General features: G+C 39.1%; 1 protein-coding gene across 1 annotated transcript in view; it reads right to left on the reverse strand.

The window, feature by feature from the left end:
- Pld5 (phospholipase D family member 5) overlaps positions 1-25,356 on the reverse strand; it is a 369,604-nt gene that overhangs the window by 188,395 nt on the left and 155,853 nt on the right. The window contains exon 2 of the mRNA XM_004653274.3: positions 13,766-13,902. Within this exon, the coding sequence (XP_004653331.1) occupies positions 13,766-13,902 (137 nt within the window). The remainder of the gene's footprint in view (positions 1-13,765; positions 13,903-25,356) is intronic.

Consider the following 25,356-nt stretch of genomic DNA (forward strand, 5'->3'; position numbering starts at 1 on the left):
ACTTCAAAGGTCCCAGGAGTGTTACCAACTTTAATACTGTTCCAAAATCTCATCTGAGATTGTCTCTTAACTATAAGTCCTGTAAATCAAAACAAGTTACATACTTTCAAGATATAATGGCACAGAATGAACATATACATTGCAGTGAAGGCATAACCAGGAGAGACTGGACCAATACGAAATCAACAACCATCAGGTAAACATCAAACACCTGCTGTTCAAAATCAATATCTATAACCAATGATGAAAGTCTCTGGATTTTCAAAACTTGCATTATGAACAAACAGTGCTCTGTGGTACCCATTATATAAACCTGGTATTTCCAATATATCTTCAGGTCTCCAATGCAAGCCATGTTCTATCTTCTCAGCTCTATACAATGGCGTTTTTGGTCTTCAGTACATGGACATCACCCTGCTTCACAATGCTACATCTCAGCAGCAGCTCCTGGAACCATGTGCATTTTATGACCCACTTTCCTGCATTTTAAATACTTCCAAAACCAATGACCTTGAAAACAAAGGTTTAGAATGCTTCTTTTAAGTTGATTCTTTATTTAAAAAAAAAAAAAAGAGTTTGCATTCCTAGTTATTCACTTTTCAGGGTGGATTTTACCCTCATCCATGTTTCCATTGTTTAATGTAAAACAGCTGCCCAACCATTAATGGTGGCAACCTGTTTAACAATTATAGCTTTAGCAACCTAAACTCAGTCTCTATACCTATAACTTTACATTTGTTTGAATTTTTCCAACTTTTTTGTTTTGTTTTGTTTTGTTTTGTTTTGTTTTGTTTTTTGAAGGTAGGGTCTCAGTCTGGCCCAGGCTGACCTGGGATTCACTATGTAGTCTCAGGGTGGCCTCAAACTCACAGTGATCCTCCTACTTCTGCCTCCTGAGTCCTGGGATTAAAGGCAAGTGCCGAATTATTCCAACTTTAAATTGTACATTTTTCAGTTCTATATCTTCAGCCAAGTACACCAGTTCACTACTTTTAAATTCAATGTTGTTCAAATTCTCAGTACTTGGGCAGAATAATTTAGCCAGACAATATGCTAGTAGCCCAGGTTCAACAAAATTCTCTGCGGTCTGTCCTTCCCCTTTGAAAGTTCATAAGCCAAACCTTCAGACATAATTCTCTCTGCATTTAGCATTTTCAAACTCTCATCAGAATAGCCCATAAAACTTGGCTTACCACACTATGAAGCTTCTCCTTTTCCAAGTACTAAGTCCATCCACATTCCTCCAGTGTACAAGGTTCAAAAGACCAAAATCTATATGGTGAGTCATAGCAGCAACAACCCCACTCCTGGTATCAAAATTACTGTTTCAGCCTACTCCTTGTTGCTGAGACAAATATTCAGCCAGACACAGCTTATGGAAGGAAGGGTTTTGTTTCAAGCTTACAAATCCAGGGAAAACCCCATCAATGGAGGAAGAAGTTGGCTCTCTTTCATAGATCCAAACAGAGTTAAAGGACAAAAGCAATCAGACACCAATACCAGTGAGTATGAACAGCCAGAACTGAAACTGCTGTCTCCATACCTTTCATCTGGAGTTCAGTTCCACCCACAAACATATCTTAAGGCTGGACTCCAAGATCTACCCCCCACCCATGACACCTCTTCCTCAGTAAGACTCTGTCCATTAAAGACTAAAAATTCAAAGCGGAGTTTATGGGGCCGTATAGTCAAACTACCACATTCTGCGTAAACTTACCTGAACGTTCCCATACTTTAAGCTCTGCCAATTGTAAGAAACTTTGTTTTATTTTCTTTCTTTTTTTTTTTTAACTAGGCTCTCATTAGTGCATGTTGCCTTCTAATTGCCTGTGTAGTTAATAAAGAGGGTATTTTTTGTTAATTTATTTATTTGAGCGCGACAGACACAGAGAGAAAGACAGATAGAGGGAGAGAGAGAGAATGGGCGTGCCAGGGCTTCCAGCCTCTGCAAACAAACTCCAGATGCGTGCGCCCCCTTGTGCATCTGGCTAACGTGGGACCTGGGGAACCGAGCCTTGAACCGGGGTCCTTAGGCTTCACAGGCAAGCACTTAATCGCTAAGCCATCTCTCCAGCCCAAGAGGGTATTTTTTAAAGGCATATTTCTAAAGCAAACATTAAGAACTTCTAATTATTTTGGGTTTGGTCAAACACAGGAAGACACATTTGCACAGCACCAAGAAGAATCTAACACAAGCATCTAATATGCTCTGGGAATCAACTGGCTACTTTGTCTATCTCACCCATATTAATGTTTTTGTCTGAAATGTAAATAGAACCATGTCCATAGTCATATTAAATGTTTAATGGCTCCCAGTAAATTTCAAAATAAGACCAAGTTCCTAAGACTGAGTGTGTCACCTTGCTGTGGTCACAGACTTCCTCCCCTGGTCTCCTCTCATCACTTATACCTTGCTCTTCAGCTACATGAAGCCAAACATTTGTTTGGAGGAAGATTGCCTCCTTTTCATGTCTTCAAGGCTTTGCATATGCCTGACTCTTATTTTGCAACCCAGTGGTGACCTACTCAGCTGCTCCCTAGAGCTGACAGTTCCTTCCTGTGACTCTTAAGAGCAGGGACATCCTTCATCTTTGGCTTTTTATATAGTAATAAATGTGTTTTTGAACTTATCTGTCTCTTACATATTATTAATGGTAGAAAGGGACAATTCTTCTTTGTACCTTCAGATTTTACACAGTTCCTCTACAAAATAAGAGATTCTCAAATACTGACTGAACCTTGAATGTAATCCTATAAACTCAAAACTTCTATAGTTATGTTTGAGCATTTTTCCCATGTTAATAAAATATCATTAACTGTCTCAATCTTCTAGTGTTTCATGGACATATATTTTTTAGATTTTAAAAAAGGTATTTGGGAGTCATCTTAATAATTGCCTAATTTTAAAGATGAGAAAATACAAAGCAGAATAATTCTAACTTCCCCAGGTTTACTTAGCAAGTTCAGTGGAAGCTTGAAAACATTTTTTTCCCCTGACCCAGTTTTCCTTTCCCTTCACACCATTCATCACCCCTCCTTTATTCTAGTTGATAATTTATTTGAGCACCCACTCTGCCTGGAGTATGACTAGAACAGATATATTGTCTCATCCTTATATTTCTTTATCCCTACTGTTGTCAGCACTTAGGGCCTTGAAACATACTGGCATTGTGCTTTCTGCCAGAATTGGAAATGTGAGTAAGACAAGAGTTTCCAACTCCAGCAGGCTAGAAAAGATAGCAATCTAAAGTGGGGCAATTCACAATGTTGTCTCTCCTGTGTTTTCAATATTAGCCCACTGGGTGTTCTGTGACGTAGCCAACATCCTTGGGGTCAAACAAGGAATGGAAATTGGTGATAGTGTACACAGAGGACACATGCCACCTCTCCTCCACACAGCAAAGTTTAACAGGGGCCAAAGGGCCAATCAGGAAGCAGCTGATACAACATACACGTGAGAAGGGAAGGCTTGTCTTTGTTCCGCTGTCATGCAAATTCCCAGAAGAAGAAAGAGTAGTAGGACCAGAAAGAGGAGCTCCTGAGACCTTTCAATAATCCCTGACTACTCGGACAGAATGAAAATTGTGGCCTTTGAAGCATAATTATTAATGTCTAAACCTGGAAAAAGAAATGGTGAAAACAAGGCAATATAATCTGTAATATTGTATTTTCAGACTAGATTGATTCATAATTGAATATGTCTTAGGTTGCTAAAATATCCCTTGATGCAACTTACATTAATAGGGAAGCAAGGTCCAAATTCAACACCAATTCATCTAAGGTTGTTTTGAGAGATAAAAGATAGTGATGTTGGGATGGGAGATAGCTCAGTCAGTGAAGTGCTTGCCTTACAAGTGTGAGGACTTGAGTTTAATTTCAATATCCATATAAAAGGCTCAGCATAGTGGCATGTTCCTGTAATCCTGGCCCTGGGATAGCAGAGGCAGGAGGACCGCTATGTCTCATTGGCCACCCGTCTGGTGAGATCCAGGCCAGTGAGAGGCTCAGTCTCCTAAAACGGTGGATGATGTTCCCGAGGATGACATCCAAGGTTGTCCTCTGGTCCTTACTTATATGCACTACAAATGCATGTGCACCCACACAGGCATGAACATGCACATACATGTACATACACATAAGACATTGATGCTAATGTTTTGGGAGTTATATAATGTTCAATATTCAGTATTCTTTATTCTTTTATTTTTGATAATTTCATACATGTATGTAATATAGCTTGATAATATTTACCTCTGATTTCTCTTTTGCTCTCTTATATCTCCTTCCCCTCTCAATAAATCCTTCTTTTTCCCAACTAATCTCCTTCCTACTTTTGTGTGACACACTGAGCTATATCAGTATTATATCTTTTATGAATATTAATTGGGGTCCACATTAAAGTCTCCCTCCTAGTTATGCCTCCTTTAAAAAAATACAAAGAAAATGACACCCAAACTCTAGTTCTTATATCAAGTATATCAGTTAATATTGTGGGATGAATTGAAGTATTCATTGTCCACACTTTTATTTTAAAAATCTCCTTTTCCCCATCTCCCTCTTTCCCTCCCTCCCTTTCTTCCATACTTCCCTGCTTCCCTTTGTTTCCTTCCTTCCCTCTCTCACTACCTTTCTCTTTCCTTTTCTCTCTCATGAGGCAGAATCTTGCTATATAGCCCAGACAAGTCTAAAATTCATCATCCTCCCATCTCAATCTCCTGAGTACTGAGACTACTGGCATGTAATCCCATGCCCAGCAAGTCCACATTTCTAATGGGAAGTTTTCAATTACTTCAGGCTATATCTTTTGTAACATAATAAGCCTATGGAGATCAAGACAAGTTAAATTACTAAAAAATAACTAATATTGGTCTTTGTCAATATGAAAAGAATATCCTAGCAGAGGTCAACTCTGGACAGATTCATTATGTGGTAAGAATCATCTACTGAGATGTACATGGCAAATACACAAATTGAAAACAAATTATAAGAGCTGATTCTAATGTTAGTTACTAGCAAACAGCATCTCTGAGAAAGGTATGGTAAACTACATAATAATTAGATAACTAAATCTTCCATCCCACAACATTCTCAAGAATGACAGGATAGAGTGCCTTATTTATAAAAAGGCATAGTACTTTTACACAGTAAATGTTCCAATTAAGGAAGAAAAGAGACAACGGTAAGAAATTTACTTTGCAGATACACCAACGGTCAATTTCCAATGTTCTGTGCAAATAAAAACACAATAATTGCTCATGCATATGTCCTACAATTTTGATATTTCTAATTCCATGGAAAAGACAGGTTCAAATATTTCATTATAACTCTCTGAAAAATTAAATTTTCTGTTCCTAATACCATTTATTTTGTTGTTGTTACAGTTATTATTATTCCATTGGCTTCAGATACTTTGCTGGTTTTCTGGATTCCTCTGTCTACAGTAAGTAAAGGATGTGAACAGGCATGTTACAAATGATAAAGTAGATATGGATCATAAATGTGAAAACACTTCAACATCACATATTTTATAAACAAAACCTTTTCTTCCATAATATTACCAAAGGTAAAGAATTGGCTTATATACTATTGGCACCAGTAGGAAAACAATTTTATATTGCAATACAATTTGTATTATCTATCTAAACCTGACATGTATCTACTCTTTTACTAAACAATTCAATTTCTAGTAATTTAAAGATACTCCACTACACATAGTCATATGTGTTTATACAAAATGTATTAGTCAGCTTTTCTGTTGCTGGGACAAAAATCAGTGTTCAGAAGGAAGGATTTATTGTACCTTACAGTTCCAGGTCCATCATGGTGAGGGCGCGTCAGTTAGATGGTCCTACTCAGTTCACAGTGAGGAAGTACAGAGTGATAAAGGAAGTACAGAGTGGACATGGTGCGTTCTACAAAGTCCTTGTAAATAATTATGCCCATAGAGTAGTGTTACTGTAAGCTTTGGTTAGAAAAGCTTCTTTTTTTTTTTTTTTTTTTTTGCAATGGTGATTGGTAACTCCAGAAATATAATTGGTCAAAGTGCTGAGAAAAAATGACTATTGACTCCTTACCCATAAATGGTACACCTATATCACCTACTCCAAGGCTCAGGGAATATCAAGCAGGTAGAAAGAATATAAGAACAAGCCAGGTATGGTGGTGCACGCCTTTAATCCCAGCACTTGGGAGGCAGAAGTAGGAGGATTGCCATGAGTCTGAGGCCACTCTGAGACTACATAGTGAATTCCAGGTCAGCCTGAGCAAGACCCAGCCTCAGAAAACTAAAAAAAAGAACCAGAGGCAGAGGCAGTATGGAGTGGTGTGGAATGGTCACTTTCAAGTGTGACTTGGCTATTGCCCTCATGAACTCACAGCAGTTGTGATTATCTGGACAAGATCTGCACAAGCCTCAGCACATCAACATCCTGTCATACAGAGGGCAGTGGCTCGTGGTGCCGCACACCTCCCTGAGGACCTCCATGTGGTTAGTGGTTGATGAGAATGGAAGAGACATTTCTTCAGTGGCGTACCACTAGTCAGGTGCCCCTACCCCTATAAACAAGCACTCATTCATGTTCCTCTTAGAAGCCCTAATGAGACTTACTGGGACGCACACACACACACACACAACATGCACACACATGCATGAAAGCAGAAGCGATGCAAGTTGGGAAGAGGAAGGGATGGATGGGAGTGGGACAAGAACAAGACAGGATGAGAGGAAATGAATATGATTAAAATGCATCATATACATTGAAAATGTATGAAAATGGCATTCTGACAAGGTGCCTGAAATATGCTGACTGCCCAGAAGACATTTGTACTTTCTGTTCTCAACATTACTCATGATTAGCAAGTATGGCTCTACCTATAAAAGTTCAATGAACTTGTTGAGAAATGTACATCACATTCAAATAATCTTCTTGGAGAACCAGCCTGACAACAGGAAATGTCAACATCATTAGTTATATATTAAGTTTCATTAAAATCAAAACTTGGAAATAATTAGCTGCTGCTGCGTCTCCAAGTAGCAATTATAGACCCTGAGGAAGTGCCACACTCCCAGACATCCCCCCTTAACTGCTACGCATTAAAGATAAAATACTAATTTTAAAAAGACCTCTGAGCTCTTTAGCTGTGGGAGTGCAAACAGTTCTTTCTGGCCATGGGCACTGATGAAATCTCTCACAGGAAGTGTGCATATGATTGGGCTCAATGGGAAAATCAAAATGTTAATATGTGCCATTATAAATGAAAGCTGAGTTCATAACTTTAAAATATCTGTATTGAGAAATGTGTTTGGGGGCTTCTTTTTTCCTTCATTTAAAATTAAACGTTTTTCTTCTGTTCTTAATTATTATTAAAAGTCTTTTATTCAAGTCTACCTTAAAGAAGGCATTAGACTAACTTCACTGTAGCAATCCCTCCAGTAGTTTCTTTTTCTGAATGCACAGTTAAGTCCACCCTCCATCAGGACTCAGTTCTCAAAAGTTTCTCCTTGCTCCTACTTGCTCTGTCTTCCACTGAATTCTGTCCTTAAAGTTAGCTAGCAATGCACATTTCAACCCACCTCCTGAGCATCCCCTTGTCCCTGGTCCCAAGTTAAGGGAGGAGATCACTTAGGAAAGGACCTTGTCAGACCACTGGTAACAAGCAAAAACACAATACGCATAGACCATTTTAATCAATACAGAAGCTTTAAACCTCCTTTAGATCTACTGAACTCAACTCTTGTTGGCCCGTGGCAGTGAGATCAAATATTTGCAGCCACATTCTAGCAGGAGCCACTTTCTGGGTCACTGGACAACTGATATGGCTATCTGCCTGGAATTCATATACCTTCCCTTGAAAAATCATTTTAAAGATCTTCCTGATGGAGAGGGGTAAGGTGCTTACTGAAAGGCAAAAGTCTGTTGTCACTCTAAACTCTCTCCTTTCTTGTGTGTGTGTGTGTGTGTGTGTGTGTGTTATGCATGTGGTGTTGTGTTCATATGTGGACACTTAAGTGTGTGGGGGTGTATATGCATGTGCATGTATGCATATAGAATCCAGCAAATAATTGTGGGTGTTAATTGGGGTCTCAGCTATATGTTCACCTATTTTGTGAGTGTATGGTAGTCTCGACTAGGTGTCTCACATAAACTCATATTCTTTGAATGCCTGGCTTACAGCTGATGGCAATTTGGAAGGTGGAGCCTTGCTGGTGGAGGTGTGTTGTTGGGGATGGGTATAGGAGTGTTACGGCCAGCTCCTCTTTGCTAAAGTTTGACTCACTCTCCTGCTTGTTTTCCAACTGCTGTGGCAGAGGTGATATCCAACTTTTTCTACTGTCTTTCCCCTCCCAACATGGAGCTTCCTTTCAAGACTGTAAGAAAAATAAATAACTTTCTTTCCATCAGCTGCTTCTGGTCAGATGTTTTGTGCCAGCAACTACCTTCGTAGGTAGTTTTCAAGCAGAAACTCAAAATTATCCTTTCTTCCTCAGGTAGTCAAGTGCTGTGAGTTTCAAAGTTATGAAAGCTGAACCAACAGGGTGCTAAGCACACAGAAATCGAGTACAAGACAAGACATTGGCCAAAAGCTCTTACTGAGGTAAAAAGATCTTGTTTCCTGACAACATTGGCTTGTTAAAAGACACTTGGGAGCTGGAGAAATGGCTTAGTGGTTAAGGCATTTGCCTGCAAAGCCAAAGGACCCAGGTTTGATTCCCCAGGACCCATGTAAGCCAGATGCACAAGGTGGCACATGTACCTGGAGTTCATTTGCAGCAGCTGGAGGCCCTGGCATGCCCTGCTCTCTATCTTTCTCTGTGTATCTTTCTGTCTCAAATAAATAAATAAATAAACAATTAAAAAGACACATGGAAGCCTGGCAGAGTTGTTGGATCTAAGCTACATTGGAGGCTGAAGTAAGAGGGCAACTTAAGCCCAGGAATTCCAAGCCAGCCTGGACAACATAACAAGATGCCATCTTTAAAACAAACAGTAGGACAGAGGAGATGACATAGAGGGTAAGGCATTTGCCTGTGGAGCCTACGGACCCAGGTTTAATGTTCCAGGTCCCACATACACCAGATGCACAAGGTGGCTCATGCATCTGGAGTTCATTTATAGTGGCTAGAGCTCCTGGAGCACCCATTCTCTCTTTGTCTCTCATAAAAATAGATAAATAAAGCAAATAGCAAATTGGAGGACAATTTTGGAGCAGCTAGAATCTCAGTGATTTGGGTGAAAATTTTTGGTGAGTGAGTAAATCAGACTCCTGCAGTGAAACAGCAGGAAGAGAATATGAAGGTGAAGGAAAGAAACCAGACAGAATAAGAACTTGTAAAAACAAGATACATTATTAAGAAAAGCTTTCTCCTGTGGAAATGTAGTGGGCAGCAAGATTCCGAGGGGGAGTGTCCTGGAGGGCAGGAAGCCAGTGAGCAGAGAAAGGTAAATGACAGGAGGATTACTTAGAAAAGAGCTGAGAGCTGAGAGCCTGGGAGGTGCTTTGGAAACAGTGAGAGGGTTGCTGAGAGCTGACATGTTGAGTTTGGTATTCTTTCCATTTTCAGGACTGAGCAGAACGACAGATGCAGAGGGAGCTTAATTTCCAAGTACAGGTATCAGCCAATGCTGCCCTGAGCCTGCAGCATTGCTTGACAACACAATCATGAGGAGAAAATCCCACAGAGACAATGATACCTAAATCAGTAGTCATGAGAGGTGACTGTCACCTGATCTAGTGAGTGCAGCTTGAGATAAAGGCTGGGGAGGAGTTGGAGGTTAATGGCAGGAGGACTGGAATTTTGTGTGGCTTATTTGTGCATTCTGGAGATGGGCAGCATCTTCTCCTGCATCAGCACCAGGGACTCAGGGAGTATGTGCCCTCACTCTTAACCAGTGGCATTCCTGCCTGGAAGAATGGAGAACTGGAGACAGGTCAAACTCAACTCCTAGCAGACGTCTAGAGCAAGGGCTATGAAACGTAAGAACTAGAGGAACGCTTCAGGCAAAAGACCTTGGGAAGCAGGTAGGTCACACTTGATGCTGCAGGAAGAATGGAGACTGGTTCAGTACGTCTGACAGAGAGATAAAGTGACTACTATGGTGCAGTGGTCTATTCCTGTAGTCCCGGCGCTTGGGAAGTAGAGGCAGGAGGATCAGGAGCACAAACCCAACCTTGGCCTTACATAAGGAGCTTGCGGCCAGCCTGGGCTACATGAGGCCAGCCTGGGCTACATGAGACCTTGTCTGGAACAGCAGCGAGATCAACAACAAAATCCCGCACAGGGTTGCATAGGACAGTGTGGGCAGCCTCCCCGCAGAGCCCTGCCCTCTTCCTTGTGCTTTCACTGCTGCGCCTGCCTCAAAGGCTCTGCAGAGCACGGCCGGCGGCGAAGCTCCAGCAGGCTCTGACACCTGGCACTCAGGACGATATCTGCGCAGTCCCGTGGAACCAAGGCGAAAACCGCCACCCAGAGTAGACTCAAATAAGCCCAAGTGGGAAGTGGGTTGGGAATTTGGGGGAGGGATTTTTGCATTCTTCTGAGGTTACAGGCAGAGAATAAACATTTATATCTTGTTTGTTGTGTTTTTTGATGCTTTGGTATGGATTTATACAACTTGCTGGAACCTTATAAACCTTATAAGACAGATTTTTTAAATGTGATAAATCATTTTCAGGGGAATTGGGACTAAAATTATCTTCATAACTCATCTAGGAGGGGCAGAATCCAAAGAAAGTTGTATGTTTTTCACTACAAGCCTTCCTCTGAGACTCCCTTAGACATTCCCATAATAGTCATGACCATGATCTAGTACTGTGAAAATTTCATAAATTATATTATAACTCTTGCTCAGTCTCTTGGGACTAAATGGGGATTAAAAAGTCCAATTAATATTGTGTCCAAGGTAACAGAGTTAGAAAGAAGATAGATTGTTATTTTCAGTTCAGATGATTTCCTAATCCATGGTCTTTCCTGGCATTTGTCTAACTTCACATGGAGTACTTTGTGAGAATGGTGCAAAAATTGAATTCACTGCTATGTGGTGACTAAATAATAATGAGCATGTCTTCAAGTGTTCAAGTGTTAGGCACAAAAAAAAAAAAATGGAGAGGGGTGGAGAACTGGCTAAAGTGGGTAAAGTGCTTGCCCTACAGCTTGAGTTTGGGTCTGCTGGCACAGTAGTGTATGCCTGTAATAGTACCGGGGAAATGGAGATAGGAGGCTCCCTAGGGCTTGCTGTCTAGCTCGTCTACTGAAATTGGGGAGCTTGAGATACAGAGAAAGAGCCTGCCTCAAAACAAGGTGGACAGTGAGTGAGGAAGACACTGGATACCCACTTCTGGTCTCCACCTGCATGCACGCAAATCTGCCCATGAGCCCACATATATGAAAATTTTTAAAAAGAGAACAGTGCTGGTGCCAAAGGGAGAGGGTTATATAAGAAGATGTCATGGCCTTAAATAAGATTAATCCAGGAAAGTGGGCTGAACAATGGTATGGGAAATGGATTGGGACACAGTGTGACCCCCACCTCCTTGTCCTGTGCACTCAGAGGGAGGGGGACAAGCCAGGACGTTCAAGGAAGGGAGCTCAGGGCAGCCCTACAGAGCAGACATACGAACAGCACTTGCTGAAATGGCTGACAAAGCAGGAGAGAAATGGGGCCTGGGAAGGAGGCTGCACAAGAAAGATTCAAGGGACCTGCAAGACATGGATGCCTTCATGGGGTACATTTAGTAACCAGAGCAGAGATTCTACCTGCCCACCAGAAAGGAGGCAGAGCAATGGATGGTAACTAGCATGTTCGCTAGGTAGAGGGAAGGAGAAGCAGCATTGAGTCCAGACTGTCTAATCATTGTTGGCTGACAGAAAAGACACAACCGGATTCAAATTCCAAATGCATGTGTTAAAAACAAACACCTGAGTAAATCATAACTTCTCCTAAATAAAACAAAAGTTGATTGTTTCTTTTTTGTTGAAACCTACCTAATATCTTATAATGGGGTTGAAAATTTTTGAGTATTTTATCTTAAGAAAGTTTTTATAGTTTGACCTATATAATATTGATTACTAGATGTTGGGCTTTGCATTTGCACTGCCCAGCAGTCTTTGCTTGTAGAGTGAGGTAAACAGAGAGAAGCAGAATATTTCCACTCAACAAATAGCAGTTATTGGCCTTTGTCCAAGGTGTCCCCTATGTGATATATAATAAGCAGCATTAGCAAAAGATTATGAGCAACATGCCATTGTTTTAGTACTTTTTATCATTCTAGTACAATTGTTTTCAAGATTAAGTCTGGGAAATAAATATATTTATGGAATATTTTTAACATGAAGGAATAAGCTCCAAAATATATGCTGATTTCTTTCTTGTATATGCTGCTCTGCATATAATACTAGTTGTCTGGCAACCATTATACTGGACCAGGGTGGAAAAAAGGAAGTCAATTGCATTTTCAGGATATTTTGTATGTCAGAACTTTCAACCTCAAGGCAGTATATTTAGGAGAAAACTTGGATACTCTTTGCCAGGTTGCTGTTGATTTTCAGCTAGAACAGGTGCTTGAACTAATGCTTTCCATGGGGGAAAATTATAATTTAAAGGTATCATAAGTTCTAATTTATAACTGCTGTCAAAATTTTGTGGCCTCAGTTTAACTTTTTAGTAATACCTATGTCAAAGCAGACCCCTGTTCCTTTTTTTTTTCTTTTTCTTTTTTTCTTATTTATTTTGAGAGAGAGAGGCAGACGGAGAGAGAATGGGCATGCCAGGGCCTTCAGCCACTGAGAACAAACTCCAGATGTGTGCGCCCCCTTGTGTGCATGTGCAACATTGCACACTTGCATCACTGTGTCTGGCTACTTGGGACCTGGAGATTGGAACATGAGTTCTTAGGCTTCACAGGCAAGTGCCTTAACTGCCAAGCCTTCTCTCCAGCCCAAAGCAGACCTCTTTTCTATCTACCACTTCTTGGCACTTTTCTGTATTAGTCCTCAACCACTATAGGAAACCAGTTACAGCTCAGGGAAAAATGAAAGAGAAGACTTATGGGGTTCAAACAATGCTGTGGAGATGCTGCTTAATGTAACTGAAAACACAGTACAGTTGTGTGTGGTATAAGGACAGAGACATGTTCTGAGAACTGCATCCTTAGTTGATTTCCTTCTGTGTGAACACTGTGTAAATAGGTGACAGCTCTTATGAAATTTCTGTCACATGAAGTCCATCAAGACTGAAATGTCATCATGTGACACATGACTGTAAGTAAATGCAAGACTACTGGTAAGGCTCTCGTAATATCTAGATTTCAAAACAAATTCCTTACCAACCATGGAAGACTAGGGAAATTCTTGTGTGTGATGTAGTAGCCTGGCTGTTTGTGTTAACTTCTACTTGATGTATATAACTAATAGTACTGACTGTGTTCTATGTCCATCAGGGAGCTAGCTTTGTCCAGGCCGATCAGGTAATGTATCAAAACATCATACATGAAAGACTCCAGACATGTAGATGGTTAAAAGTTTTTCATTTGGTTGACTACTTCTCTGTATAAAATAGGACCAAGTTGTCAAATGAATTTACTCTCTGCTCATCTGCTCTCTGCTCCCTGGCCTAAAAACATGAGCCCCATGTGGACAATCAGCTTAACCCTGGGAGAAGCTGATGTATGCTAGTGTCTATGACATTTTTTCCCCCTCACTTTCCAAGACCCTTCATGACTTTCTTACCCACCCCCTAAAAGAGAATTTTTGTTTGTTACCTCTTACCGACATTTATTTTGACAATTTTTTTCTGACAGTCCATCCTCATCCTCTCCCATGATGTCTACAGCTGAAAATATTAATGCAACAAGGATGGCAAAGCAGCAGACCAGGGCGAAGATCACGATACACTTCTGCTGGGACTGCAAGAGAAGGAAGTGGAAGACATATGAGCTGAGGTGCAGTCACTTAGGAAACTCAAGATTTAATACTTCACAATTCCATGGGATATCCTTTGGAATGTCATCACTTTGATAACCCTACGATTTTTATGCTTATTCTTCAACAAAGACTTTGATTCTCAGTAAAGTACGTTACAACCTGTTAAATAATTCTACAGTCATATCCAAGTTTCTGACCAAGCTTGCTTTCCTTCCTGCCAATCAAATGCAGTCCACAAATAATGGCTACAAGATGATAGCATTAGGGGTTATGCAACTAACCTAGTCTTTTTTTTTTTTCCAAACCACTGAACATAACCATAAACAATATTCACCCTGTTGGTTTTTCACTGAGAAATAGAAGCTGAAGGTCCAGGTGGTCAAAGCAACTCATATTCTCATCTTTAGGTCCAAATATTATAGCCAGAGGTACCCCTACTTCTATGACCCAGTGGCTAAGGTGGTAGAAAATGTGGCCATGATAACTGGGTAGGAGTTGTGACCAATGAAACAGATGATTTTGTCTGTTTTCCTTCTTCCATGGGCTACATGTGTTTGTTCTTACTCTGAAACTCCCTTATGTTCACATCTTCACCCCCATACCATGGCATTAGGAAACAGAGTCTTTAGGACAATGATTAGGCCATAAAAACAGAACTTTCATGAATACAATGGTGACTGGAAAGCCCAAGAATAAGGGCTGGGAAGTGGCTCATTGGATGAAGCACTTTCTATGCAAACATGACTACCTGAGTTTGGATCTCCAGCATGCATGTAAAGTCAGACATAGTAGCACTAGGTCTGTAATACTAGTATACCTGCACCAAGGTGAGAGGCAGAAACAGGAGAATCCACATGCTCCGGTGGTTAACAAAGTGCTTTGGCAATGGCCTGCATTGTTTGGAGGACCTCATGGATCTCCCTGACCAATAGCTCACTGTGTGGGTAATACAGTTCTGGTACTTGGATTTACCAGCCAGTGCCCATGGTTTTAGGATTAAGCTCTCTTTCCTCTATAAAGGACTTTCATATGTGTTTTTTTTTTTTACATTTTACATTTTCTCTAGAAATTGTATACAGAAACAAATAAGAGTTTTCAGAGGGACTTAAAGTAATACAGAAATATTCATTGATCAAGCTCTAAAACAGATAGATAGAATTAAATATTATCTCAAAAATAAGCCTGAAGACTTCAGCTTAAATATCCCACTCCACAATGGACACTTGAAAGATGGATCCTAGTAAAGTTAATATTGGATGCACAAATGACAACAATATTGATTTGCTTCTCTTTATTTTGAATTATCTATAAAAGCAGTAAAAGAAAACCCTAGTTAACCCGTGTAGTATTAGAAGTACTCTGATGCAATAACCTTCTCAGATGTCCATTAACTTCCATTAATTTAATTCTATATTATTAAGAACAACAATGGAGCTAGTATTTTCATTTTAATTTGTCAAAGACGAGAAATTCAGACTCTGATGCTCATTATAGAATGTGTCCTTGCAACAATGTACTCTAACAATATAAGGTCATACTGTGATTTTCCATAATTTTAATTAATTTTTATATGAGCAAGATGAAATATTTGCTCAAATGATAGTATAAAACATCATAAATGGAGGCTGGGGATATGGCTCTTCAGGTAAAGTGTTTGTCATGCAAGCATGAGGGCCTGAGAAAATCTCTGATCCCCAGTACCTACATAAAATTCTGGGCATGGCTACAATATGCTTAAACCCTAGTTCTAAGGGGGATAGAGACAAGAATCACTGGGACTTGCTTGTTGGTTACACTAAAGGAAAAAAAAAAAGGTACATTTAGGTTCACTGAGACACTCCATCTTTACGAAACAACGTGGAATAATGATAAAGAAAGGACACCCAACATCTCCTCTGGCCTGCATGTGTGTGTACAGAGCACACTCACATGTATGCCTATACCAACACACAGCACACCACACATGCCAAAACAATCTATGAATGTAACCAAGCTCCAGGTTATGAAGGAACTGACTCATTTTTAATTCCTTAGTACATTATTCCAAAAATCAACATGACACACTTTTTTTTTTTTTTTTTCACTGAATTGAATCAAAGAAAGTGATTCTTTAAGGAGAACCAATAAAGACAACTAAAGACAATCTAAACTTCCTTGATGAGCTCAAATGAAATTTGAGACAATATTATGGAGTATCCAGTCACTATTCATGACACTGGAATTTCCATGCAAATTGAAAACATTCCTATTTTGGTCAAGAAATAAATCCAGGACTGGAGAGCTGGTTCAGCAGTTAAGGCACTTGCCTGCAAAGCCTTATGACCTGGGTTTGACTCCCCAGTACCCATGTAAAGCTGGGTGCACACCGTGGCACATGCATCTGGCGTTCATTTGCAGTAGCTACAGGCCCTGTCATATACATTCTCTCTCTCTTCTTACCCTCTAATAAAAAATATTTTAAAAAATAAATAAATCCAATTACACCAACATTTAAAATATCTGCATGTCATGTCTTCATGAAATATATACCACAAGTAAGAAATAGAGACATATAACCTTTGCCTAGAAAAAGGGATAAAACTGAAAATTAGAGGTGCTATATGTTTTCAACTGGGCATATAGACCCTTTATCAAACTCTTAGGAATTTGCACCCAGGCATCTAAATGTAAATAGACAAAAACTAATCCCAAGTTAAAAATATTCACATTATCTTTTATTTATTTGTTTTAAGCTAACAGAATGATGAGATTGTTTTAAAAATCGTGGTTAAAACTTAAAAAAATAAAGCATATTTTACGTATACAGTTCCCAGTTAGTACAAAATTAAAAGTTCTAGAACAATTATTTTCTCAAAAAGTATGTGTAAACTAAGACTCAAAGGGATTTCACAGTGAAACAGCTGAGCAAAGAATCAGATCGTTAAACCCCAAATCTCTCGATGTATATAGATTCAAATACTTCCCTTCATTATCTACCTAATCACAGCCAGGGTATTTTCTCATTACTCTTAGTATTATTAGTTCACAAATTCCCAGAGCACCCTTCAGTGTAGCATTGTGGTTGAAAGTTGGCCCTGAGCTATGGTGTCTTGGCATTTCAAAGGGCTACAGGATTTTCCAATGATTTGAGATGTGCTCCAGCTTTGAGTTTCTAGCTGTTTTCCCAGGAGAACACATCACCCAGAAGACCCAGAGTTATCTTATCTGGTGATTATCAAGCTCCAGGATAATGGCTACACTCTGGAACCAAGTCAGAAAACCTACACTACTCAGTGCTTAAGGACTTCTCTCTCTGGAAATCCTTAGTGTGGTTATCACTTCACACCCACCATTCATTCCTAGGGTCATTAGGATGTTCTTCTCATGCTGCAGTTGCCGCCATTCCTGAAGAGAGTTAATTTATTCCCAAAGCTTTATAGAGCTACTTACAACGTGTGTCAGCAGCCCAGAGTACCCTGCTGAGCACCAGAGGCACACTGAGCTTCATGCTGTGAGAAGTGTGCATTAGTCCGCCACTCTAAGCGGAAGGGAATAAAATAGGATTTTACAAAGTCCAGATACCTAAAGCTGGCAGGACAAAGCATTGGAGACAAGGAATACTGAGAGAGAGAGAGGGAGAGAGAGAGAGAGAGAGAGAGAGAGACATAGAACTTCAGGTCTCCCTGAGGTTTTAGCTGATCACCACTCAGCCTATCCACAGGGCTGGTGTTCAGAGTGGGAAAAATCTTGTAATACATGGGGCATAAAATACAGTACTTAGAAGGATATGGCCTAGAAAATGAAATGGGGAAAAGTTAGCCCTAGATGCAAGGTCTCTCAAAACAAACAAAGATCATAAAAACCAAGTTTCAGAAAACCTAAACTATTTACAAGTAACTGCATATGAGACCAGAAGTCAGTAATATTTAAACAATACTCTAATACCCATCATGCAGCAAAACAAAATTCATAATGTCTGGTATCTGGGAAAAATTTACCATACATGATAAGAAAAAATGAACCATGAGCTAATGAGAATGATCAATCAATTGAGATTAACTCAAAAGTGGGAGAGATGAATTAAGTCTACATAAACATTAAAGCAAGCACTGTATGTACTGCAGAGATAGCTTAGCAGTTAAGGCACTTGCCTATGAAGTCTAAGGACCCAGGTTCGATTCTGCAGGCCCCATGTAAAACAGATGCACATTGTGGCACATGCATCTGGAGTTCATTTGCAGTGGCTAGAGGCCCTGACATGCCCATTCTCTTTCTTTCTTTCCTTCTCTCTGTCTCTAATAAATAAAATTAAGATTAAAAAACTGTAGCTATATTTTGCATGTTCAAGAAGATAAGCATGCCAAAGAAAGATAGGAAATTGGGCTGGAGAGATGGCTTAGCAGGCAAAGCCAAAGGACCCAGGTTCAATTCCTCAGTACCCACATAAACCTGGATGTACAAAGTGACACATGCATCTGGAGTTTGCAGTGGCTAGAGGCCCTGGCATGCCCATTCTCTCTCTCGCTTTCTCTTCCTCTATCTGCCTTTTTCTCTTTCTCTCCCTCAAATAAATGAATGAAATATTTGAAAAGAAAGGAAATTTTAACAAGACATACATCCAGTTCCAGAAATAAGAAATAAATTAGATGGAATTAATAGATTAGATATAACATGAGATTAGTGATCTCCATGAAAGGAACATGGAGTAGAAAAAACTGAACAGAATAGGAGTGATTATTCAAGAAGTCGAATATTCGTGTTCTTGGCAACCACTGAAAATGAAGAAGAGTAGAAAAATACCTTAAAAACATAATGGTAAAAAGATGTCAAAATTGAGGTGTGGAGAGATTGTTCAGAGGTTAAGACACTTGTCTGCAAAGCCTAATGAATCCAGTTTGATTCCCCAGTATACATGTAAAGCCAGATACACATAGTAGTGCATGTATGTGGAGTTTGTATGCAGTGGCTAGGGGCTCTGGTGCACCCATTTTCTCTGTTTCTCTTATCTCTCTCTCTCCTTGCAAATGAATATTCTTAAAGAAATTGTGAAAACTGAGTAAGATTAATTAGGAAATAAGCTTGAGATTAGAAGTACTACGTATTTTCATTGGGCTTTTATACCACTGACAAACTTTTAGAATTTTTTATATTTATTTATTTATTTATGACAGAGAGAGAGAATAAGAATGGGCATGCCAGGGCCTTTAGACACTGCAAACAAACTCCAGATGCATGCACCACCATGTGCATCTGTTTTACATGGGTCCTGGAGAATCAAACTGGGGTTCTTAGGCTTTGCAGGCATGTGCCTTAACTGCTAAGCCATCTCTCCAGCCCTCTCTTAAAAATTTATAACAGGGTTGGAGAGATGGTTTAGTGGTTAAGGCGTTTGCCTGCAAAGCCAAAGGACCTCAGTTTGATTCCCCAGGACTCATGTAAGCCAGATGTACAAGGTGGTGCATATGTCTGGAGTTAATTTTCAGTGACTGAAGGCCCTGATGCATCCATTCTCTCTTTCCCCCCCGCCATGTATAAATAATAAAATACTTAAAAAAGAAATTTATATCATATGCTTAAAGGAAAAATGTAAGCATATAAACATTGAGCTTTTGCACAATGATAAAGGGGTAAATTTATCAAGATGATAGAACAATAATAAACATTTATACAACTAATAAGCAAGTTTCAAAACACGTAAAGCAAAAGCTAATAGAATGTAAGGAGAAATTAAAAATCCTCAAGTATTCAGTGATTTCAAACACCTTTTTAGATTACAATTGTTTGGTAAGAATTTAATATTTATATAGGAGACTTGAATACCACTACCAGCCAATTTCACTAAGTTAATACTTTTGGAACATTACACAAAAACTTTAGCAGAAGTTACCTTTTATTTGAGATCATATAGAACATTTGCCAGACTATATTCTTTCCTTTAAATAAGTCTCAATACAGTTGAGACAACTGTAGATATAAAATGTATTTTCTGGCCAAAGTTAAAAGAAGTCAACAACAGAAAGATCTCTGAAAATCCTCAAGTCTTTGGAATTTTAAATAATTTGCATAGTTCCTGAGTCAAAAACAAAATCAAGAATTGGATTTTTGAGCCAAATGAAAATAAAAGCCAAATGTATAAAAAAATGTGTGGTATTCTATAACAGAAATGATGACAGGCAAATTTGTAAAACTGAAAGTATAAAGATTTTTATCATCTGTGAAGCTTAAGGACAGAGGTCTGATCCCCCAGTATAAATGTAAGCCAGATGCACAAGGTGGCATAGGCTTCTGGAATTCATTTGCAGTGGCTGTAGGTATTGGCATGCCCATTCTCTGTATCTGTCTCTTTCTCCTTTTCTCTTTCTCTTCCCCCTCTATAAATTAATAAATAATAAAATAATTTAAAAACAAATTAGGCAAATGAATGGGAAGAAAGAGCAATTGCTCTTGGGGATGAGGTGTCACTGGGGTAGATCCTGGAGTATAGACCTAAGGTATGTTTGGGGGTGGATCTGAATTCCAGCCCAAAGGAGAAAAAGAGCTGTTTGAGCTCTAGTGGTTCATGCTTGCTGGTATTAGTGTTTGTTTGCTGCAATGGCGCCTCTCTTTTGGGATCTATGAAAGGAAGCTAGCTTCTTCTGCCATTGATGGTATTCCCCTGCATTTGAAAATCTAAAATAAACCCTCTTCTTCTTATAAGCTGTATCTGATTGGATGTTTATTACAGAAATGTAGACTTAACTGCAACAGTTAATTTGTTACCAGAGACGTAGGGTAGTAATAACCTTAAATATTAATGGTGTTAACTCACCCACCAAAAGACATAAAAATCTGGACCCTTCTATCTGCTGTCTTCAAGAAACTCACCTCACCATTAAAGATAGACACCTCCTCAAGATGAAAGGTTAGAAAATGATATTCCAAGCAAATGGAAATAAAAAACAAGTGGGTATTGCTATATTAATATCTGATAAAACAGACTTCAAAATTAATCAAAAAGTACAAAGAAGGCCACTTCTTACTCATCAAGGGAATGATCTAACATGAGAAAATCATGATCATAAATATATGTGTGTAAAACAGAGGTGCACCACAGTTTATGAAGCAAAATCTACCCAACAATAAAACAGAAATGAACACTAACACCATCATAGTTGGAGACTTCAATACTCCACTATCATCAATAAACAGATCATCCAAGCAGAAAATAACAGAGCTCAACACCCAACAACATCATAGATCAACTAGACCTAATGAATATCTACAGAACTTTCCACCCCAACTCTACAGAATACACATTCTTCTCAGTAGCCCATGGAACCTTCCTCAAAATTGACCATACATTAGGCCATAAACCATGCCTTCATAAAGTCAATAACTTCCTGCATCATGTCAGATCACAATGCTTTAAAGCTAGTAATTAATAAGAGACACATCACGAACTCCACCAGCTCTTGAAGACTAAACAACAAATTTTAAAACAATGAATGGATTGTAGAAGAAATCAAAAAAGAAATTGTAAATTTCCTAGGATTGAACGATAATGAAAACACAACCTACCAAAGCCTATGGGGCACAATGAAGGCAGTCACAGGGGAAAATTCATAGCCCAAAATGCCTTCATTGCAAAGATAGAGAGATCCCAAATTAACAACCTGACTGACCACCTAAAGGCACTTGAAAAGCAAGAGGAATCCAACTCAAACAGCTCCAGATGGAAAAACAATCAAGATTGAGCAGAAAGTAATGAATTGGAAACTAAGAAAGCAATTAAAAATTGATGAAATGAAGAGCTAGTTCTTTGAAAAAATAAACAAGATTGACAAATAAATATCTGGTCAATTTGACCAAGGGAAAAAAAAGAAATCTCAAAAATAACAAAATCAGAAATGAAAAAGGAGAGATCACTACAGACATAAATGAAATTGGAAGAATCATCAGGGAATTCTTCCAAAACCTCTACTCCACAAAATTGAGTAATATGGAAGAAATGGATGAATTCCTAGACACATACCACCTACCAAAACTAAACTCAGAGCATATTAATCTCCTAAACAAATCTATCACATCCATGGAGATTGAAAAGTTAATCAAAATCCTCCCTAAAAAGAAAAGTCCAGGACTGGATGGCTTCTCAGCTGAATTCTATCAAACCTCCATTGAAGAACTGAAACCAATTTTTCTCAAACTGTTTCACATAATCAGAGACCAAGTAATCTTCCCTGATTCCTTTTATGAAGCTAGCATCACCATAATACCAAAACCAGACAGAGATGAAACAAGGAAAGAACTTAGATGCAAAGATCCTGAACAAAATCCTTGCAAAGTGAATTAACAACACATCAAAAGCATTAACAACTCTGATCAAGTAGGCTTCATCCCAGGGATTCAGGGATTGTTTAACATATGGAAATCTGCCAATGTAATACACCCCATAAATAAGCTGAACCATAAGAACCAAATGATCATCTCAATTGCTGCAGAGAAGGCTTTTGACAAAACACAACAGCACTTCATGATCAAAAGACTGGAAAGAATAGGCATGGAGGGTTTATGTCTCAACACAATAAAGGTTATATATAAAGCTCCTAAAGCCCAAATATCATTTAATTGGGAAAAACTCAAGGAGTTCCCACTGAGATCAGGAGCAAGACAGGGGTGCCCACTATCACCACTGCTCTTCAACATAGTACTAGAAGTATTAGTCTAAGCAATACGACAAGAGAAAGAAATGAAAGGAAGGAGTCAAGTTAGCCCTATTTGCAGTTTACATTACCCTATATATAAGTGACCAGAAAGTCTCCATCTCAAAACTTCTAAAGGCAATAAATTCCTTCAGCAAAGTGGCAGGGTGCAAAATCAATGCACAAAATTCAGTAACTTTTCTATAGGCAAAGGACAAATATACAGAGAAATAAATCAGTGAGGCTGTACCATTTTTAATATCAACAAAAATTAAATACCTTGGAATAACACTAACCAAAGATATGAAAGACCTATATAATGAAAACATAAAAAAACCCTCAAGAAATAAATCAATGAAGACTTGAGAAGATGGAAAGTCCTCTCATGCTCCTGGATAGGTAGAATTAATATCATGAAAATGGCAATTTTATGAAAAGTAATATACAGATTTAATGCAACACCAATAAAAATACCAGCATCATTCTTCACAGAAATTGAAAATTATCTTGGGCTGGAGAGATGGCTTAGCTGGCTTAGCAGTTAAGGTGCTTTCCTGCAAAGCCAAAGGATCCTGGTTCAATTCTCCAGGACCCACATAATCCAGGTGCACAAGGGGGTGCATGCATCTGTTGTTCATTTGCAATGGCTGAAGGCCCTGGCATGCCTATCCCCCCTACTCTCTCTCTCCTTCTTTCTCTCTTAAATAAATAAATAAAATATATTTTAAAAAGAAAAATGATCTTAAAATTCATATGGAATGGCAGAAGACCTCATATATCCACACATATCCTCAGAAAAAAATTAAAGAAAACACCTCTGGTGGTATCACTATACCCAATCTAAAGCTATATTATAAAGCCATAGTGACAAAAACAGCATGGTACTGGAATAAGAACAGAAACATAGACCAATGGAACTGAATTGAATACCCAGACCTAAGGCCAAGTAACTACAGCTGCTTGATCTTTGACAAAGGTGCCAATAATGTAAGAATGGAGAAAAGACAACATCTTCAACAAATGATGTTGGGCAAATTGGATGACCATATGGAGAAAAATGAAATTATACCCACTCATTTCACCAGACACAAAAATCAAGTCCAAATTGATTAAAGACCTCAATATAAGACCTGAAACTCCAACTACTGGAAGAAAAAATAAGCACTCTCCATGATATAAGACTGGGAAAAGATTTCCTGAACAAAACACCAGTAGCCCAGGAAATTGACCAAGCACTCAACCAATGGTATCTCATGAAGCTAAAGAGCTTTTGCACAGACAAATATCCCATAATCAGAGACAACAGATTACCCACTGAATGGGAGAAAATCTTCACCAGCTTTACCACTGAAAAAGGCTAATATCTAAAAGTCTACAAAGAACTCAAAACACTAAACAATAACAAATAAAACAACCCACTCCAAAAGTGGGGCAGAGAACTGAATAGGGACTTCTCAGAGGAAGAATTACAGATGGATAACACATGCTTAAGAAAATGTTTGACATCCCTAACTATTAAGAAAATGCAAATTAAAACAACTATGAGATTCCACTTTACCCCAGTAAGGATAGCAAACATTAACAAATCAAATGAAAACAAATGTTGGTGAGGCTGTGGAGAAATAGGAACCCTCATTCTCTGTTGGTGGGAATGTAAGTTGGCACAACTACTGTGGAAATCAATTTGGAGACTCCTGAAAAGGATGAATATAGAGTTACCAACAGACCCTGTTCTTATTGGGCATTTTCCCTAAAAAACGCACATCTCAGTTCAGAGGAATTTGCTTAACCATGTTTATAGCTGCTCAATTCATAATAGATAAGTACTAGGATCAACCCAGGTGCCCATAATTGGATAAATGGGTAACCAAGATGTGGTATATCTACATAATGGAATTCTACTCAACAGTAAGAAAAAATGACACATTGAAATTTGTAGAAAAGTGGTCAGACTTGGAACAGATCATTCTAAGTGAACTCACACAATCACAGAAAGGCAGTATTTGCATGGTCTCAGTCATCTGTGGTTCCTAAACTGGATTAGCCCAAGTTGCTGGCAAACCTGAATGGCATGTGAAGGCTTGAACATAAGGAGGGTAGGGCTTGGTGGAAGGGGAAGGGTGGAGGGGGAACACAAAACTGAACCTCAGTTGAACTGCTAACATAAAATCTTACATCCTGGAAGTTAGACTAAAAGGTCAAACCCCTAAGAGGACCTTTCCCGGAGTCCCTGAATTGAATGGCTCTGGAGAGGCTGAGACAAAGCCTAACCTTAAACTTCTCCTGTTTCTCTTTCTTCTCTGTCTTTTTCATTTTTCTTTTCCCTTGGTGCTGGTCTGTAATTCACTGTACCAGCATATGGTTTATATCCACAATGAGCTGTTGATCATAGAGGCCTACAAGGTCTCCCAGAACAAATGAGACAGACTTATGTGAAAGCACTTGATTACCCATCAGAGTTTAACTGTAAGACACTACTACTGAACACACCATATGTTGTTGGCACTGACAATAAAGAGACCTGGTTGGAATGTGGAAGAGAGCCAGTCCCCAGACTATTAGCCCATCTAGTGCTGGAAGGTGCTGCATGTGCTACCAGGGAACGTGCCCAACATCTGTCCAAGCAACTCAAAGTCTGAGCAACTCAGTAGCAAAAACTTGACATGATGCTCAAGTGCAATACTGTCAAACAGCCATGGTGGGTAACCAACTGCTCTTGGATTGGCTATCATATCTGCTCAGTGGAAAGGAAACCATATCCGGAATTGAGAAATA

Source organism: Jaculus jaculus, chromosome 1 (assembly GCF_020740685.1).
Source record: "Jaculus jaculus isolate mJacJac1 chromosome 1, mJacJac1.mat.Y.cur, whole genome shotgun sequence".
Lineage (NCBI taxonomy): Eukaryota > Metazoa > Chordata > Mammalia > Rodentia > Dipodidae > Jaculus > Jaculus jaculus.